Genomic DNA, 14,823 nt, shown 5'->3' on the forward strand with positions numbered 1-14,823 from the left:
ATTATATATATATACATATATACACACACACACACACACATACACACACATACACACACACATATATAATTATATATATATATAATTATATATATATACATATACACACACACACACACACACACACACATATCTATATATATACATATATTGACCAGTTCTATGAAGACTATATATATATATATAATCACTTGGGATACTATACTGGGATATTGTCCTGGGATACCATCTCAAAAATGATAGAATGATTTCAATACGAATCCAAGGCAGACCTTTCAACATCACAGTAATCCAAATCTATGCACCAACCACCAATGCTGAAGAGGCTGAAATTGACCAGTTCTATGAAGACTTACAATACCTTCTAGAACTGAAACCAAAGAAAGATGTTCTTCTCATTATAGAGGACATGAATGCTAAAGTAGGGAGTCAAGAGATAAAAGGAAAAACAGGTAAGTTTGGCCTTGGAGTTTAAAACGAAGCAGGGCAAAGCCTAATAGAGTTTTGTCAAGAGAACAAGCTGGTCATCACAAACATTCTTTTCCAACAACAAAAGAGGTGACTCTACACATGGACATCATCAGATGGGCAATACCGAAATCAGATTGACTATATTCTGTGCAGCCAAAGATGGAGAAACTCTATACAGTCAGCAAAAACAAGACCTGGACCTGATTGTGGCTCTGATCATTAGTTTTTTATAGCAAAATACAAGCTTAAACTGAAGAAAGTAGGAAAAACCACTGGGCTCCTCAGGTATAATCTAAACCAAATCCCTTATGAATACACAGTGGAAGTGAAAAACAGATTTAAGGAACTCGATTTGGTGGACAGAGTGCCTGAAGAACTATGGCTGGAGGCTCATAACATTGTACAGGAGGCAGCAACAAAAATAATCCCAAAGAAAAGGAAATGCAAGAAAGCAAAGTGGCTGTCCAACGAGGCCTTACAAATAGCAGAGAGAAGAAGGGAAACAAAATGCAAGGGAGATAGGGAAAGTTACAGAAAATTGAATGCAGACTTCCAAAGAATAGCAAGGAGAGACAAGAGGGCCTTCTTAAATGAACAATGCAAAGATATAGAGGAAAATAATAGAAAGGGAAAAACCAGAGATCTGTTCAAGAAAACTGGAGATATTAAAGGAATATTTTGTGCAAAGATGGACATGATAAAGGACAAAAATGGTAGGGACCTCACAGAAGCAGAAGAAATCAAGAAGAGGTGGCAAGAATACACAGAGGAATTATACCAGAAAAATCTGGATGTCCCGAACAACCCAGATAGTGTGGTTACTGACCTTGAGCCAGGCGTCTTGGAGAGCGAAGTCAAGTGGGCCTTAGAAAGCATGGCTAACAACAAGGCCAGTGGAAGTGATAGCATTCCAGTTGAACTATTTAAAGTCTTAAAAGTGGACACTGTTAAGGTGCTACATTCAATATGCCAGCAAGTTTGGAAAACTCAGCAGTGGCCAGAGGATTGGAAAAGATCAGTCTACATCCCAATCCCAAAGAACAGTGCAAAAGAATGCTCCAGTTACCAAACTGTTTGTACCACAACAAACTATGGCAAGTTCTTAAAGAAATGGGAATGCCTGACCACCTTATCTACCTCCTGAGAAATCTATATGTAGGACAGGAAGTAACAGTTACAACTGGATATGGAACAACTGGTTCAAAACTGGGAAAGGAGTACAACAAGGCTGTATATTGTCCCCCGGCTTATTTAACTTATATGCAGAATACATCATGTGAAAGGCTAGACTGGATGAATCCCAAGGCAGAATTAAGATTGCCGGAAGAAATATCAGCAACCTCAGATAGGCAGATGATGCCATTCTGATAGCAGAAAGTGAGGAGGAATTAAAGAACCTCTTAATGAGGGTGAAAGAGGAGAGCACCAAAAATTGTCTGAATCTCAACATCAAAAAAACTGAGATCATGGCCACTGGCCCCATCACCTCCTGGCAAATAGAAGGGGAAGATATGGAGGCAGTGACAGATTTTACTTTCTTGGGCTCCATGATCACTGCAGATGGTGACAGCAGCCATGAAATTAAAAGATGTCTGCTTCTTGGGAGGAAAGCAATGACAAACTTAGATAGCATCTTTAAAAGCAGAGACATCATCTTGCCAACAAAGGTCCGCATAGTCAAAGCTATGGTTTTTCCAGTAGCAATGTATGGAAGTGAGAGCTGGACCATAACGAAGGCTGACCACCGAAGAACTGATGCTTTTGGATTGTGGTGCTGGAGGATATTCTTGACAGTCCCCTAGACTGCAAGGAAAACAAACCTATCCATTCTAAAGGAAATCAACCCTGAGTGCTCACTGGAAGGACAAATCCTGAAGCTGAGGCTGCAATACTTTGGCCATCTCATGAGAAGAGAAAACTCCTTGGAAAAGACCCTGATGTTGGGAAAGTGTGGAGGCAAGAGGAGAAGGTGACAACAGAGGATGAGATGGCTGGACAGTGTCATCGAAGCTACCAACATGAATCTGACCAAACTCCGGGAGGCAGTGGAAGACAGGAGGGCCTGACGTGCTCTGGTCCATGGGGTCACGAAGAGTTAGACATGACTTAATGACTAAACAACAGAAACATAATCACTTGATGTTGTTATCTTCATTCCACAAGTCCCACAATGCCGTTTCTGTTTAATTTATTTTATTTGGCTCTTTGAATATATTCTACTAATAGAAATATATTTATTGATTCAATAAAATGGGTCTATCCCTTAGTATATTTTGCAATTCGTCTTTCTTGGTGCACGGCATGGAAGTTCAGCTCTGCTGCATATGTTTGGTTCAGTCCTGGCATATATTTAAGGACCCCTATATCCATTGGGGATTGGTTCCAAGCACCCTGTGGATACTGAAAACCGTGGATAATAGTAATCTCTCTTTGTGTGTGTCTGTGTCTGTATGTTGCATGATAGAAAGAACTTCACTTGTTAGTGAAGAATACATAACACGGTCTCACTAGTGGCCACCCTCTAGTGACCAGTTCTGGCAATGCATGTGAAAATCATTTTTTTCTATTTTTTCCCCTTTTGCCATGCCATATTATCCAATTTATGCAGCAGAGCTGAACTTTCATGCTGTGCATCATGAAAGGCGAACTGCAAAAAAATGTTTCAGTAGGAATGATAAAATGAAGACACCTAAATACAGATTCAAGATTTGCCCTTTCTGTGTCCATTTTGGTTTAGCAAATAGCTATTTCTTTCTATTTCCAATTTAATCTGTCCAGCAACAGAGATGCCATCAATTTTTGGCGGTGCGGAGTGAAAAATCTATTCTGGCTCTATTTCTTGTTGAGTTTTTGGATTTTGCCTTTTTTTTTCCATCTTGTCTCGCATCGACAAGAAAGTGAGAAGAGAATTTCAGAGCCAGGTAGCAGCAGATGGAGTTGACAGAAGGAGGAACATATCTGTGCATATACACATATATTTATATTACATGAGCTGGCGCACAACACCAAATAAGACCGAACTTGGTACCCTAATAACTCCAGCAACTGTCTCTATGGTAACGTAAGCAGACATGTAACTCTGGCAAGTCACAGTTAATGAAAACCTTTGGGATGCTAGCTGTTTAATTGTCTTTCTCTTATTTCATCTTTGTTTCTTTCTCTCCTCCCCTCCCCCATTTTTTGAGGTTGCTTTAAAAAATAATTGGTATTTAACTAAATGTACTAAAGAAGCTATAATTGTAGCTGCCAAACCCCAAATCCTCACATGAACCTCAAAGCCCAGGAAAAGAGGATGTGTGAGTGTCAGTGCAGGCAAAAGACTGTGAGTGGGAGGGAGGCAAAAATATTAGTGGGGGGAGGAAAGAAAAAGGCGATTTCACACGTCATTAAACTGGTTCATGCTTGATAGACCAGGCCCCAAAAATCACCCATTTTTATCACTCAAGTCATGAAACCCTTTGTTCTCCTTCCACCCCACATAATTAGAGGAAGACTTCAATCCCACACCAGTTTGACAAAGGGCAAGTCCACGCTAGAGGACCTGCCAATTTTCAAACATTTACTGGATGTGGGTCTCTCTTCCTCCCGTTTGTCTTTGGCATCAGAAGTTGAGGCCCTTATGCTTGCTTAAAGGTAACAAGTCTTGCAGTGTGCATTTATTTACTTGGTTTAAAGAAAAGATTGTATTTTAGACACCGTATATGGTTAACACCTTTGTTCTGGGGGGGGGGTGTCACTAGCCTATTAATCAAAGGAAAGACAACAAAGGACATTATAACACTTCCTAAGGCAAGGCCAGCCCTTCCATTAGACAGACTGAGGCAGGACGTTGAGATATCATGGAAAGAGAGCATATTATAGTATACTGTAGATATTGTAGTAATTTTTTAAAAAACTGCCATGGATGTGGACATGCTTGCAAGATATTCTGCCTCATGTGCCAAAATAATTAGGCATCCTTTAAGTATTGTACACTTTGCTGGAGAGAGGATTAGCTGGGCTACTTCAGGCAGCAAAATGGCTTCGGCCAGTCTTCTAAAAGTCAAAACTGAATTTTGTGACAGATGGTTTTGTGGTCTAGAATCCACTTTTCACTTTTATTTTCTGTTAGTGTTGGTATAAGCAGTGAGGCCAAAAGGAAATGAAATGCATTTTTCTAACATTCCTATCAAATCTTGTCAACAAACAACTTTTGCCAGACTTGCTGAAAAGGAAATACTTTAAATAAGCATAAGTTTGTATTTTAAACTTAAATCATAGCAAAATGAAATGGAGGTTAATCTGGTTGCCCTAAGAATAAGACTAATTTTGTTAATAGGAAAGAAAAATATATTTTAAAAGTAAATAAAAGTAAAATAGGCATCCATAGTTAAGATCATGCTCAGCTGCTTGTTCTCTGACTATAAAACAGTTTTAAAATTAAGAAAGGGTGCTGTAATAACCAGCATCATCCCTGTTGAGCAGCTCCTGCTGCCCTGCCATCATCTGCTATTTTATATGCAATCTCTTCAAGGATTTCAGCCCTGATATTTAAATGTCACTGCATCACAAACATTTTTAGATCCTCCCTCCCCAAACCGGAGACACTTATGGTGGGCTGTGTTTCAGTTCAGTCCGATGCTTTTCTGATAATGCAGGAAGACAGACCATTGTTTTCAGTCAGCGGAATGCACTGGAAACTTGAGGATCAGAAACAAAGAAAAAGCAGCAACCGGAGGGTTAAGCTGTCCTTGGTGATTTTAAGCAGCCAGCAGGTGCAGATAGAGTCACTGACTGTGCACAGCAAATTAACTGCCCAGAATACTTTGGGTGTAAAGAGGAGCTACCAGGATATGAATCTTGCTTTAACAGCTGGGAAGAGCTTCTGAATTTTCCCCCTAAACCACTGTCATCTTCTATGTCAAAGGGACAGTTTTGTTGAACTTTTTTCTTTCGCAGCCAAGTGAGATGGAGAGCTCAGATTAATGAGGTTTCAGATCATTTCCACTCCCCATGGATGTACTGCAGTACGTGTGCCTTAAATATTTGCTGATCATTCTCCCCCCCCCCTCCATTGCAAAACTAGAAGTGTGAAATTGTTGAGGAGCAGGCCATGTTCTTCCAGGAACTTTTTAAAAAGCCTGGAGACTCCTAGCAAGAGCTTGGGTTCAGAAGCTTGAGACAGATTTTCTACATAAGGACCCAAGTGCTTTTGTGCTACTGCCTCTGAAAGTTTTTTGAAAGAATACCAACATGTTATAGTGAAGGTACGGTGAGCAGTGATTTTTCTTTCCGGTCATGAGTTCTCCATAAAAAGGTCTCTACAGTATTCTAGAGTCATCTGCAAAAGCTGACTTGTGAGCCACTGAGGACAAAATAAAATCCAATACTCTTGCCCATAGCTGTTAGTCAAGCAGTATAGACACAATCAAGCCAGGGTCTTCTTTTCAACTTGCCTGGGAGCAGAAGACGCTCAGGAAATGGGCTTGGTTCCAGATTTAGTCACATTTAGAGTATTATTTATGTTTATATCCCATTTTTCCAATACAAATAGCTCTCAAAGCAACTTACAAACAGAATAAAAAAATATTATTCCCATTGACATCCGTGGACTTTTCATTTGAACTATATGTGACTAACCGAAACCTTTCCAGCCACAAAAGGTCCTTTCTGACGACCTCTGAAGTTCACCTATCTCACAAAATACAATCCTTAACTCTCCAGGCTAAGTTGCAAATGAGCTCCAGCTGGAGTCCTCTTTATTTTGGTTCCTTCCCTCCTCTTTTTCCCTCTTGCCACTTTAATTTCCAAGCAGCATCACCTGATCTTTCTCTCCTGGAATAGCTTTCTCTCTTAAGACCCTGTTTCCTGGGTGTTTGGGGTCTCTCTTTTTCCTCCTCCCCTTTATTCTTTGCCCTGGCTTTGAAACTGAGTTTGGTGCGGATGGCGGAGTAGGTCAAACCAGTTTCCCAGAGTAATTGGTTAGAGAGACTCTATCAAATCCAGGTAAGCTGGAAGAGCTTGTACACAACTAGTGGCGTTGGAGTTGTGTTGAAAACTTGGCATGGGGAGGTGCTTTTATGTACTGTACCTGCAAAGTGCTTCTTCTTCACAAATCATTAGTTATCTGTCTGTCTGTATCTGGGAATGAGGTGGGAGCTTTGGCATCCTGAGGGCCCTTTTTCTAGGACTACACTCTTTGTTGTTGTTGTTGGAAACAAAGCAAAAATGTGAAAGAAGCTGAAAACGGGGTGTGGGCCTTGTGCAAAGTAAAGGAGAGAAAGACTAAGACAAACGATGGGATTTTGCAGAGGAGCTTTGTTAACTGAAATATTTGAATGCAAACATGGTGCAAACAGTGATGATACAGAAGGAATTACTCTTAAGGCTCCTCTCTACTGTGAAGGTGAATTGGGGTTCCTGCGCTCTGAATAGTTTCTTGGGACTCCTATAGTATTTCCTCAATTTACGGGGCATGGAGTCTTGAATTGACTTAAGGCATGATATGCACCCGATGCTTACAGAGGTTCTGTGATCTTATTGGGCTGCTTCTGAAGTCCTATTTCCCAAACTTGAGAACCTGGATGTTTCCAGATTCCCATTCCTAGAAGCCTTAGCCAGCCTGACTAATGGCCAGAACCTTTAGGACTTGCAGCCCATGAACATGTGCAAAGCCAAGAAAAAGAAACAAAAGAGCTGTTTATACACCACCGTATAGTGCTTAAAACTCTCTCTGGGTAGTTTACAATTATGTAGGCTACACATTGCCCCCCTGACTCCCACAAGTGAACTGGGTACTGGGTTTAACCAACCTTGGAATGACGGAAGGCTCTGTCAACCTTGAGCCAGCTACCTGAGCTTATGATTGAACTCAGGTTGTGTGCAGAGTTTTCACGGCCATACTGTGGTTTAACCACTGCACCATCAGGCTCTTGTGGGTCTCCACCTTCAAGAGCCACTGCTTCAAGGAACTACTTTTGCCTGGCATTTTGCAAGTCATTGGCTGTGTTTGTGAAACCTTTTCTCATTCATCCTGCTCCTCAGATGAAGTGCTCGGTTCTCGTGCCACCCCACAATGGCCTTGAGGTTTGACTCCCAGCTGAAATGTAGCACGCCAGTTCCAGTCCAAGGGGGGCCATTCTCTCCTCTCCATTTTTTCCCCCGGCCAAGCAGATCTTTTCCCCTGCTGAGCCAAGAGGAGCTGCTGGAAACTTTGGATGGGTAAGCAACATAAGCTTAATGATTCCTCTGCTGTATAATCCCTGGTTTTGTTTTTAAAGGAGACAGTTCTCCCAGATACAGTTGGATGTGACAAAAAGCAGTGATGTAGTGAAGCCAGAGATCACAAGGCTGGAAACCAGAGACTTTTTGAGTAACATGGACTGCAACATCCCTGTTGCCCCCCCCCCTCAAGCTTCCCTTTCCCTATGTGTTTAGCTACAGCTGGGAATTATGGTCCAAAATGTAACTTTCCTAGTGCATGCCAGTGCTAGTAAGATTATGGGATCAGCTCAATCCAGCTTCTCTCTGTGTTCTTTGGATACAGCTGGCAAGTGATCACACCGATCATGAGAAATAACACGTGGACCATTAGACCAAACTTTGATCTAATGACATTTGTTAGTTATAAACAGCGCCATATTAAAAGAGCAGTAGGGGCCATTATCCTGTGCCATTCTCTGGAGCTTTTTTCTCTCCCCACTCAGAAGCATCTCACCAATATGGGACCATTTGGTATTTATGTTAGGATAGTGCAGGAAGTTAATGCTGAGTTTATGGGTATTAAATCAGTAATTACTCTGGTAATTCATATTTGGTTAAAAACAAAAAACTTAAATTCATTGCATCAGGAAATCTGAGTCTGGGCTTGCCTCTTAAGAAAGGCAACATAGCTGATTCACATGTGCCAAACATAATTCCCACATTTAAAAAAAATAAAGGTAAACATATATGGGCGAACCATTCTCAACTAAACCCGATCTGGACCCTCTTCAAATCCAGTTGTTTCAAGGATTTGGGATACAATAGCCCACCCCATTAAAGAATTCAAGCTCATTAATGAACTCTGGTTTAGCTCCACTAATTGATCTGGGAGAATCCAGCTGGGAAAAATAGGAAGGAAAAAATTTAAAATAAAGTAGTGAAGCCTTTTGAGTATGTGTCTGTGTAAGGCATAAAAACAAAGACAGTAAGGGAGGTGTAGACTTAGTGTTACTTGTTTCGGGGGGGGGGGCTGGTATTATTATTTTTTAATCGTAAACTGAAAATTCTTTGCCCAAACATCTCCAAATTTGCCACAGAGCAAGAACCAACTGTTGGCTACATCTGTGCCGAAACTAGTGCTGAGCTGAAGTCCAGATTCAAAGTTAACATTTTTTACTTGAGCTGCTCCCATTTTTAGAATTGCCTTGTAGAATGTAATTTGCTCAGCTGCACAATAACATAGCTGCACAGTACAATGTGTTGTGTAGTGTTATTCCATAGGCAGACTATTCCATAGGTTGGTAGTCCATTCCAGTCCGCACACCTTTTGTCCTGCATATATTTTTGTGCCAAAAACCCCCCCCAAACACTAGGATCTAATTAGCAAGTGTCACTCTGTGTGAATGAGAATGAATGAATTTGTCTTGTGTTCTTGTCTTCCTGCCAGGAGCCCTTACGACTTGAATGACATCAGCCCAGGCCTGTTTGAGAGCAGTGACTCCTCCATGCCAGATTTGCAGCTAGTCAGAAAGATAGTCTCTCAGGTGGAGTTCTATCTCTCTGATGACAACTTGGCCAAAGATGCCTTTCTTCTGAAGCATGTGCAGAAGAACAAAATGGGGTTTGTGAGCATTAAACTCCTGACCTCTTTCAAAAAGGTGGGCAATAACTTTGTTCCTTTGTGGGTCCCTTTTCTTCTTAAAGTTTGGCTAAATTGCTGAACTCCCACAATCCTCCAGCCAGTACTGCTTGTCTCAGTGGTGGTTGGGAAGATTTCCTTTTCCTCACAGGAACAGATTGGCAATCAAGAGAAGTGAACAAGCATTCATGATTCTGAGGAAAAAAATGAATTTAACCAACTACTTTATTTTTAAATCAGTTTTCATACAAACTGAAAACGGCTTTCAGTTTTCTCATAGTTGCTATAAGATTGTTTCCTGGCAGTCAAATAATTGTGGACCTCACTGTGGCAATAGCGCCAAAGGAATTGGAAGCGAGCCAGATACATTTAGTTGAAATAACTCACATTTACTTCAGTTAATGACTGGGATACACAGTGAGTTTGTCTCAAAGCCAGATCAGAGCAAAGACCTTCCTGACTTCTTCAGACACATCGTTCTGAGTCTGAAAAAGTTACTTTTAGGTAACTTTGTTTGTTATGCAGCTCTCTAAATTCTGGAAATTATAAGCCCCTTAAAAATGTTCCTCCAAGTTTGCTGGGGAAAGTTCACATCCAGTTTGTGTCAGCCCACTTAAGGTAGAAAGATTCCTCCAATTTATTTATGGGTCATAGATAAGAATCACAAAAATAAGTAGTGATCTCCCTTGAGATCACTAAAACTTTAGTGATCTTAAGGGATTTTTCAGATATTACTGGCATAGCACTTTCAACCAACTTGTGTTGGCTTGAGCAAAGCAAGTTGGTTGAAGTGCAAAATGTGTGTTGTCCCTCCTGTTAAAAGAAGACAATCTCTTACACATCTGTTCCTTCCTTAGAAAAGCAAGTTATCATTGAGGAACTGTAATGAATTCTCACCTCAGGTGAGGTACCCTTTCTTTCTTTTTTTTAAAAGAGCATTAAAACTCTTCCTCCTTTTAAAATAACTAGGTGAAATATTTAACAAGAGATTGGCGGGTGACCCTCTATGCTCTGCAGTTCTCAGAGAAGCTGGAAGTCAACGAAGAAGGGACAAAGGTGAGGAGGAAGACTCCCATTCCAGAGTATCTGGTGAATATCCCTCCAAGCAAAATGCTGTTGGCCTGGAATGTCCTTCCTTATGAGCAAATGGTTCCAGGGTCACTCCTGTTCCAGACCACCTTTCTTGACAAGGTCACCAAGCTTTTTGGGCCCTTTGGAGATATCACCTCCATACGCATCCTGAGGCCTGGCAAGAAGCTCCCTTCAGATGTAAAGAAGTATTCATCACGGTACCCAGAGCTTTTGACCAAGTGTTGTGCCTTGATAGAGTACGAGAGTTTGGAGAGCGCTCGGAAAGCTTTTGAGGAGCTTGGGCACAACAACCAGGCCTCTTCCTCTGGAGAAACTATCAAAGTGGTCAGCCTTTCTGGGAGAGGTTCCAAGAAGAAGAGTGTGGCCAGCCAGGAAGATAGTGAGGAGACTGAGGAGATGGAGAAGCCTGCTAGAAAGTGGACAGACATGTTGCCAGAAGGCCTCCAGCATGCCCTGGAAGACTCCTTCTTCTATAGCTCATCCACAGAGTCAGACAGCACCCCGGTTTCTACACCCATCCTGCCTCGGAACTTCCTCTCTGCTCCAGTCTGGCCCACCACCAGATTCTGTAGCTCAGCTGTCCAGGGCTTCAAACCAAATTTCTTCAGCATCCCATATGCTGGCCCTCTGCCACTGCACAAGTCACTGGCTTGGCCCTTTTACCCTCCACCTCTCTCTGTACCCAAGCTGGGCAATGGTACTCCAGAATTACAAAAGCCATCTGATTCCTGCTGGGATAGTGGGATCAGTAGTGGGAATGTGTGGATACCCAAGCGGCGTGGACCAGCTTGCAGTCAACTCCTTCCACAGAAAACTGAGCACCCGAGCCCAGTGGCTGTGACCAAACGGATGTCTGAATCACATGGAATCCGTCCAGAAGTGATCCGCCTTCCACAAGGGCCAGATGGCACTCGGGGCTTCTACAATACCATTGGAAGGGGGAAATTTGTCTTGAGGCACTAAGCTTTCTGTCCTTTATGAGGGGTGGCAGCCTTATATGGGGGAGCTAGGTCTGCATACCATTTCTGTAGAGGGGGGTGTTTCATATCCTGTGGATCCAGGAGTCTGGCCTGTCAGAAGAGTAGTGCTATAAGAAGATTTCTATGGAGGCTGATCTATACTAAATACAACACAGATTTGTTTTTTATCTCCTTCAGTTTGCTTTTTCTGCTTCGGGCTATCTGAACAGATTCTACCTTAGCATATCCCAAGTTAGTTTTCCATCCTATACTACTGCTCACAATACTGAAATATGTCTGTCCTGATGAGCAGATGCAACATTGTGAATCTCTGTTGCCCGCACCCCTTTTCCTTTTTTTTCCCTTTTCTTATTTTGGAACTTGACCTTTGGAATTGACAACATAGTACTAGGAATATGAAGTATGAATGGTTAAATATAAAAATGAAGGCAGAGTTGTGAATCATTAGATTTGGAATGCTTGTGTTGTATAGCTGTGAGAGATAGAGACTGGATCTGCTGCAGTTAAAAACATGCAATAAAAAAATATAGAGCCATTCCAAAGATCTCTCTCTGTACTGCTGGTTTGCTTTCTTGTCCTCTGAGGGGAAAGCTGTGGAGAGTGCTGACAAACCAAGATTAGCTGAGGTGTTCTGTTTCCTACATTCCTGACCAACCATTAAACCAAGGCTAAGAGAATCAAACTCTGTTGGAGTAGAACATCACCTCCTTCATAATTGTGGCCCCCTCAATACTCATTTGTCCAAGGGTCAGTCTTAGAAAGAATTAGGGACAGGCCATGTATTTCAGGATTACACACATGCAAGTGTAAGGTGATACCTTTATTGAACTACATTTTTTTAAAAAAAGACAAAACAAATTGCAGGCTTTCATTGTAAAATCCCACTTCCTGAGACTGGGCACCACCCCTTCATGGATAGTGAAAAAAAAAAAAGTAGGTCAGAGACCAAAAAATTAGTGGCAGATGCTTGTGCTGAGTTTGCTTATATCCTAAACGCCTTAAAACTTCTTGGTTCACCCAACCAGATTTTGTCAGGATATTTTTAAACAAATGCAGATATAGAATGTGAAGGGTTATGCTTCATCCAACGATATGATGATTATGAAGGACATCCCAGTGTTGGCCATCATCCCGAAGGGGACCGGAAACAGTTGTCAGTCAAGCCAGAGAATGCTTATTCAAAAATATTCACACCTTGTTTCCACCACCCATTTCAAGTCACACAAATATTACACAAATTAGCTTGTATCTATTGTATCACAGATTTACAGGGCTGAGGTTACCTTCATTGCACTCTGTACCCAAGCAGTTCAACCATCAGTCATGGTTTATAGACCCTTAGTTCCCCCTCATGAATGCCATTAGCAGGTGGTCAGTTTCTGAAATTGTCTCTTGTGATACCAGCAGTGCAATGGGATTGGGGACAGTCACCACAGCTGGGTCCTCTTCCTTTCTTTCAGGAGCAACGTCCGGCCCAAATCTAACCCCACTGAATTGTCTCTAGCCATACTTCTAGTCAATTCATCTCCTCAGTAGGGAATGTGGGAGGATGTAGCCCAAAGGATCACTTCCTTCTGGAGCAACATATCCAAGATACGCAGTGGTATCTGACTCGTTCCCAGTCCACTCTGGAATATCAACCTATTTATCCATCTCACTTTCCTCCTCTTTCTCCCTGCTGACAGCTCCAAGGTCATCTTTCTTTCTGCCTAGTTCCTTTATATCCTCCTTTTGGCAGAAAAACTCCATGGTGGCTTTCCTTCCCTCTTCCTCATAATCCATCCAGCCTCTTGGTCCAGGAGAAGAGGCTGCCTCCAGGTAATGCCCTGGAGAAGAGATCCATTTTGTGCCTATCATATATCCATGGCGAGGGCCCATGGGACATGAAGGCAAACCCTTCCTATGGACCAAAGCTTATCTGCTTACAGAGAGTTACCAAGTGCCAGAGGATGGCTGAAATCTGAGGGAAGTGCTATGGTTCTCCAGGTCTTCATACAGAGAGACAGATCTGAGACTGTGTAACCTGGGAGGAGGAAAGCATCTACAGTTTGCATGTGAGGTGGATTTGATGCCTTTGCATGCCTGTCCACCACATTCCCAGCTGGTGCCATGACTCATGGGCTAAGCATGGAGCTGCTTGTGTTTCTTTTGCTTTACATGGCATGGCATAGTGGGTCAAGTGCATGCTTCTGTCAACTTTCTCTCTGTTCCTCTCCCCTCTGTGCTTTTTGTTGGGCCCACCATGCGGAGCACCAGCATTGTGACTAATGAGTCTTGTTGCACAAATCCAGGCAGCAAATGTGGAAAGCCTGAAAAGGCACTTTCCCCTCTAAACCTTTGCCTGTCCTGTCTCTATGACATCAGAAATGCTAACCTACCCCCATTGTTTTAGTTTCTGGATCTGAAATGCAGGAGATTTGGATGCTGCTCTCAATGCTCTGCAACTAACGCATGTACGGATAGGTGGGTGAATACTTAGTGGAATCACAGCAGGGCTGGAAGGAGAATTTAGCCATTTTCTTCCCTGCTATAGTCTAGGGGACCTACTGTAGTGTAGAGAAGAAAAGAGTTCTGTGGAGCTGGAATTTCTATTTGAAGGAAATCTCCCACTGGTGACAAGGGTGGGTAGAATTAAGTCAAGTACTTGGGAAGGAGGTAAATCAGGAGGCTTAGACCTGCACTACTAGCAGGCTTCATGGAATCATGTAATGTATTTCTGTACACACCTGCCCCAAAGCAAACCTATCAATAAAGACTGTGTTGCCAAGTCATATGAGAGCATCTGAAGTAGGACCAAGGGAACAAAATTCAATTTTTGCAACTGCACACCGTGTCTCTGGTGAAATACAGTGAGATTCAGCTTTCCTTTCAATTGGCTAAATTCTCCACATCTTGGGTTATTCAGCCTGCTGCTCTATCCACGTGGACTTCGGTTGCCCATTTTAAATGGAGCAGCAGCATTGGATACAGAAAAGGTACAATGCAGCAACCAAAAGGCCTTATCTATATAGCCAGGGCAACTATTGTTTTATATAATGGTAAATGACTTCCTTTTATTAACACACTGTTCCTTCAAGGAAGCAGTCATTGTAATGACACCATCCCAGGAAATCCCTCGTTTGTGAGTTATTATTCTAGTAATAACATACACTAAAGTTGCAATCCAAAGAGCTACCCAAGTGTCTATGAGACTCACAATGGTTTTTTTTTTTAAAGCTTTCATCTTGCTTCAATGCCAGACTATGGAACATTCTCACTCCTGCTTTAAAAAAATAGCTTGGAAGTATGGTGTGGGGTAGTGCCGAAGGCTTGTGTTTTGAGAAACAGTAAATCCACAGTGTTGTTAGGGTTTTTTTTTTTAACACACTTGAACCAACTGCACAGTTTAATGTTCCCTGGTTTAAATCTTTCATTGCTGTTGCTATCATTTTAACTGAAACTTTTTTGTGTGCTTATGTA

General features: G+C 42.0%; 1 protein-coding gene across 1 annotated transcript; it reads left to right on the forward strand.

Moving 5' to 3' along the window:
• Positions 1-224: 224 nt before the first annotated feature.
• On the forward strand, positions 225-14,569 carry LOC110081357 (la-related protein 6). The gene is made up of 4 exons (XM_020797981.3): positions 225-6,456; positions 7,495-7,671; positions 9,101-9,311; positions 10,262-14,569. Exons 2-4 carry the CDS (start codon positions 7,526-7,528, stop codon positions 11,345-11,347), a joined length of 1,443 nt encoding a protein of 480 aa, XP_020653640.3. The 5' UTR covers positions 225-6,456; positions 7,495-7,525; the 3' UTR covers positions 11,348-14,569.
• Positions 14,570-14,823: the final 254 nt, after the last annotated feature.

This window comes from Pogona vitticeps, chromosome 6 (assembly GCF_051106095.1).
Source record: "Pogona vitticeps strain Pit_001003342236 chromosome 6, PviZW2.1, whole genome shotgun sequence".
Lineage (NCBI taxonomy): Eukaryota > Metazoa > Chordata > Lepidosauria > Squamata > Agamidae > Pogona > Pogona vitticeps.